Source organism: Eptatretus burgeri, chromosome 9, assembly GCF_056783735.1.
Source record: "Eptatretus burgeri isolate ZD-2024b chromosome 9, Ebu_testis_v1, whole genome shotgun sequence".
In the NCBI taxonomy this organism is placed as follows: Eukaryota; Metazoa; Chordata; class Myxini; order Myxiniformes; family Myxinidae; genus Eptatretus; species Eptatretus burgeri.
This window is the reverse complement of record NC_140969.1, coordinates 66,504,087-66,510,086: the sequence shown is the minus strand read 5'-3', so window position 1 is coordinate 66,510,086 and position 6,000 is coordinate 66,504,087. Positions and strand designations below refer to the sequence as shown.

The window sequence follows — 6,000 nt, the reverse complement described above, 5'->3', positions numbered from 1 at the left end:
GGTCTGTAAAATGGCACTCCTGCTCTTCGCCCGGCTGCACTACTGCAGTCGGTTTGTCGTGCCGTCATCGGTTCTTGCTGCGTAGCTGCCCACGTGCTCCTTGTTAGCCTTGCCAGCTAATTCTTCTGACAAACAATTCACTCTGGCATCTTCAAAAGATAAAATTGCCTTTAACAGCAAATTTGTTTTGTGTTCTGGACAATTTTGGGTGAAGTCAGGACATAAATTTGTCTCTGAAGGTTTCCTTTAGAAATCCTCCAAACGAACATGTAGAAGCAAGCTGCTTCAAACGTACGACCGAGTTCGCCATGGACTCGTGCTCTCCTTGGCTGGCCATCCAAAATTTGCGTCGCTCCACAATCACGATGGCCGATGAGTTTAGGAGTGAAATGTTCTGCCAACAGCTCCTTCAAATAGTCATAAGACTTTGTCCACATAGTCATCAGAGCACTCCACTTTCTCATCGAAAGCCCCATTACTTCCAAACACAGCCATATGCTTCTTTGTTTCTTTGGGTTCCGAAACAAGCGACAACCATCGTCGCAAATTTGTTATATCCTGGACAGGTGAATACACTGAATTATGCCAGTCCGCATATTCCACGTGGACGAAACAACTCAGAAGTATGGAGGACGTAACCACAATGCTTTATTCACACATGTGCACCCTCTCCCCAGGACGTTGGCTCATTCACATTGATAATGTGAGCTTCCTTCACATTCCGCTATACAACACCATCTATATATTCTCAACTGTCTATTCCTCATCTGCAGTGGCAATTTCAACTGCCAGTTGGTTGGGATGGCACGATGGCAACCTTTGCCTGTAGTGATCTAGGGCTAAGGCTTGTGATTCCATGAGACAGGTTCAACCTATGAATCTTGCACGCCATGCTTGCGCCCTGCACCACCCACGTCGCCCTGCGCCAAACGGCCCTGCACCACGCTGCCCCATCTCGCATTGCTCCGCCTGCACCACTCTGCCCCATCCCACACCGTGCCGCCCCATCCCGCCCTGCCCCATCCCACACCGTGACGCCCCATCCCGCCCTGCCCCATCCCACACCGTGACGCCCCATCCCGCCCTGCCCCATCCCACACCGTGACGCCCCATCCCGCCCTGCCCCATCCCACACCGTGACGCCCCATCCCGCCCTGCCCCATCCCACACCGTGCCGCCCCATCCCGCCCTGCCCCATCCCACACCGTGCCGCCCCATCCCGCCCTGCCCCATCCCACACCGTGCCGCCCCATCCCGCCCTTCCCCATCCCACACCGTGCCGCCCCCGCCCCCCCTGCCCCATCCCCCACCGTGCCGCCCCATCCCGCCCTGCCCCATCCCACACCGTGACGCCCCATCCCACACCGTGACGCCCCATCCCGCCCTGCCCCATCCCACACCGTGCCGCCCCATCCCGCCCTGCCCCATCCCACACAGTGACGCCCCATCCCGCCCTGCCCCATCCCACACCGTGCCGCCCCATCCCACACCGTGACGCCCCATCCCGCCCTGCCCCATCCCACACCGTGCCGCTCCATCCCACACCGTGACGCCCCATCCCGCCCTGCCCCATCCCACACCGTGCCGCCCCATCCCGCCCTGCCCCATCCCACACCGTGACGCCCCATCCCGCCCTGCCCCATCCCACACCGTGCCGCCCCATCCCACACCATGACGCCCCATCCCGCCCTGCCCCATCCCACACCGTGCCGCCCCATCCCACACCGTGACGCCCCATCCCGCCCTGCCCCATCCCACACCGTGCCGCCCCATCCTGCCCTGCCCCATCCCACACCGTGCCGCCCCATCCCGCCCTGCCCCATCCCACACCGTGACGCCCCATCCCGCCCTGCCCCATCCCACACCGTGCCGCCCCATCCCGCCCTGCCCCATCCCACACCGTGCCGCCCCATCCCACACCGTGCCGCCCCATCCCGCCCTGCCCCATCCCACACCGTGCCGCCCCATCCCGCCCTGCCCCATCCCACACCGTGCCGCCCCATCCCGCCCTACCCCATCCCACACCCTGACACCCCATCCCTCCCTGCCCCATCCCACACTGTGCCGCCTTCACCGTGCCACCCCACACTCACCCCACACCGCCATCTGATCTGGTAATGACGAATTCTTCATCCAACATCTGCTGTGTTCCTCTCTCACCCTGCTTGGCCTCTATCGTCGTGTTCTTGCAAAAGTACCCGTCTCTCTGGTTGTAGTTAAAGAGAGCAACTACCGTTATGCAGTGCACTGCATCGTTCTGCGGCATCTGGTGAGGATGAGTGAGGATGAGTGAGGATGAGTGAGGGGTGGGTGTGGGGTGAGTGTGGGGTAAGTTTGGGGTGAGTTTGGGGTGAGGGTGGGTGTGGGGGTGAGTGTGGGGTGAGTGTGGGGGTGGGTGTGGGGTGAGTTTGGGGTGAGGTTGGGGTGAGGTGGGTGTGGGATAAAGAATGTCCATTCGATGGAAGGTGAACACAATGATGCATCGATCACTTTGCTCTGCATTCAGAACTCCAAGTTAATGAGATCATTAATTCTAGTTGGAGCAACATTCGAACCCAGGCTCGACAGATAGCTCAATAGCATATTTATGTGGGCATTATGATGTCTAATTAGCCTATCCAGCCAGCGCACCTGTCATCGTCACAGAACACTAATTAAGCACGATCACACGGAATGTTTATCCCCGTCTCTCTTTAAAAAAACAACAACAAGTAAACAAGAAAGTCAAAGAGACAAAACCGAAATAGAACATCCGATCCTCAAGGTCATTGTCAAAATTATGGGGGGTTTTCATGGTGGTTGTGGTGGGGGGGCGTGGTTTGCGAGCACGTCTGTGGGCGTGGTTTGCGAGAACGTCTGTGGGCGTGGTTTGCGAGAACGTCTGTGGGCGTGGTTTGCGAGAACGTCTGTGGGCGTGGTTTGCGAGAACGTCTGTGGGCGTGGTTTGCGAGAACGTCTGTGGGCGTGGTTTGCGAGCAATCACAGACACGTGTTAAAGATGCCCTCGGTGGGTGTTGCTCCGCCTGTGTGCGCAGTGCGGACGATAGGAAGGAAACATGAACACGACATTGCTCAGATTGGTGCTGGGAAACTTTCACAACGTCCTACACTTTGTCCTGATGAGTCTCTTGATCGGAAATTCCTCTGCTCTTGACTCCCCAGTCGGTGAGTTTGTTGTTCCCAAGGTTCTGCGAGCGAGCTGATTGAGAAAAATGATTCAAAATCCAACGCATTGATTCATGTGTTTCTTGTGTTTTAAAATCTCGATATTCGTTGGCGATATTGACCAACTCTTTGTCGTATCCTGCGAACCTTGTGTGGAGGTGGTTTTTTTTTCTTCATGGTACTATATATGTATATATATATATATGTATGTGTGTGTATATATATATATATATATATATATATATATATATATATATATATATATATATATATATATATATATATATATATATGTGTGAAGACCACAAGGGGAAAACCAGAGATGTCAGGATAAGTCAATTTTGAAGAAACTGAAACACAAAGTTTCAAGACTTTGGTGGACTGTTTAGTAACTGTCATATAGATTTCTTTTTCAGTCAAAGGAAGAGTGATCATTGGCCAATCAAATGAAGCATGTAGCATTTGCCAAGTTTCTGTGTTATTTAATTTAAGAGCAAAGAACGAATCAATGTTGCAAACTGACATCACTGGTTATTCCCTTGTTTTATAATTACCATGCAGTTTTAACCCAGGATGTGTAGCAAATTCATGCTTGTTGGTTATTAGCATACATTACATGACTTTGGTGATCACAGATTATTTTTTTCAACATTAAACGGTCATTGTTTTTTTGTTTGATTGGTGTTCAACGCCATACTCAAGGGTATTTCGCTTATATGACGACGGATTCTCCATTTCTTACTCCGTACTACTTAATATGATGGAAAACCGGGAGGAAACCAAGGATAAACCACCCCCGTGATGGCCGAAGTCACCTCATGTGACTCCCTCATATACCTAAGCAGGTTGATTGGGCGGTGGGTACATCGAATGAGGATGGGTACTCAGACGCGCTAACCATTAAGCCACGGCGTGGGTCCCATAAAAGTCACAATAAAGGTTTGACCAGGCTTGAACCACGATATGCACCAACTACGGAGCCCATGATGTAACCAAATAGGCTATTGTAGTGCTCAGAGTTTATGCTGTGAAAGTTTTACAACCTTTCATTTTTTAGTTTCTCAACTCTGAATATTATGGTGGAACAGTTAACATGAATGAAAGGGAGATAACCAGGAGTAAAGTACTGAAAACTCTGGTTTTCTACTTGTTCAGCTTTGACAACACTTGTTTTTTCATTGCACGGCTAAACTTTATTCCATATAAATTATGTGACACCCTGGTTATTTGTTAAAGTAATATTGTGAGAGGAAACCTTGTGTTGCCAACTATTGGCAGGTGCAATAACCCTGAAATTTATAAAAAGCGACATCACTGGTTTTCCTCTTGTGGTCTATATATATATATATATATATATATATATATATATATATATATATATATATATATATATATATATATATATATATATATATATATATATATATATATATATATATATATATATATATATGTGTGTGTTGTGCGTGCCAAGGCGTTTATCAATTCGGTCTTCTCTGACACTTCGACTATAATGTGCCTTCAAGTAAGGAAAACAACTTATTTTTCCAAACCTGGTAATTTACATGGGTGGTCCATGAGGGGATAGATAATTAATTTATTACGTTTGTTAATAATATAATGTGCCATTTTTACATTCCTTGACACAATTTATTCCTTGCATGCCATTTCCCTTGTTTTATACCCATTTCCCTTGTTCCTATCTTCATCAAACATTCCCCTTTTCCCAGATTCTTATCCTTTTCTCCCATTGCAGACCGGTGGAGATTTTACAAATGATGACACGATCGTGCATTTTGATTTTGCTCCTATCACAAGATGGTCTTGGGTCACTTCTTCCTGCCTGATTATGAAACTAGCTGTTAACCGAAAAATAAAATAAAATAAAATTCACATTAAAGACCCCAAAAAGGTGTGTCAAAGTTTCGAAGTTTGCTGTTTGAAAAAAAACAAACAAACAAAAAAATTATTATTATTGTGGTTCTGCAAAATCGCATGCCTTTAAAGCAATGGCACCCAACATAGTGATCCCCAGGCAGTTATTTCAATAGTCTTCGTGCAGTTCGTCCTCCACTCATGTCCAGTGGGTTAATGGGATGAAGTGTGTTGGGGGTGTCTCGTAGTTGGGTCCAATAACTAGCTCTGATTCATACCCGAACCTGTCCTTTTAGCCATAGTACATAACAAGCATGCAAGCACACACATTATTCAAAAGGCAATTAATAAAAAGCACATCACTATGCCTTCCATGGCTCGGATCCACCACACCACTCCACGACACACGATACCACCCATGCATCACGTGACGTTATTTTGTTCAAATCTGCGTGCCAATTCCCAACCAGCACTTCAACTTACTTCGCACCTCACTCAACAATCATCATCACTTTGACTACAAACGATTCCGCACACCCTCGTACTTCTGCATCACTACAATTTGCCACTCTATTTTGAGGAACACTGCACGACTCGGATTGTCATCGGCTCGGCACGACTCGCGTTGTCCTCGGCTCGGCACGACTCGCGTTGTCCTCGGCGCCGCACGACTCTTGACCATGCAACAGACGTTAATATTTCGACCGCATCTCACCAGGGACATACCAGGTGAGCATCCATAATTGATAAAACCCTCATCCAGTCACCAGACCGTAGCAAGACCAGGGGCAACGAGGAGTGGTCATGAGAAGGGCAACCCGGGAGTTTGGTTCGGGGCCCGGGTGTGTATATTGGCTCATGGGGGCCGGGGAAAGTACATTACTATTCGACATTCAGACTGCACGCGGAGCACATTCAGGGCAGGGTTGCTAGCTTGGGGTGCATGCCCAATGTTGATTT

The 6,000-nt window shown here is 49.1% G+C and overlaps 1 protein-coding gene across 2 annotated transcripts in view; it reads left to right on the top strand.

The window, feature by feature from the left end:
• The first annotated feature begins 2,031 nt into the window (after positions 1-2,031).
• The window catches only part of LOC147020257 (neuroplastin-like), a 58,823-nt gene continuing 54,854 nt past the window's right edge, over positions 2,032-6,000 (top strand). Inside the window, exons 1-2 of one of the 2 annotated variants that reach the window (XM_085895492.1) lie at positions 2,032-2,269; positions 3,036-3,165. In XM_085895492.1, coding sequence (XP_085751618.1) covers positions 3,057-3,165 — 109 coding nt within the window. In that variant the 5' untranslated portion in view covers positions 2,032-2,269; positions 3,036-3,056. The remainder of the gene's footprint in view (positions 2,270-3,035; positions 3,166-6,000) is intronic. The other variant, XM_085895493.1, reaches the window with a different exon arrangement.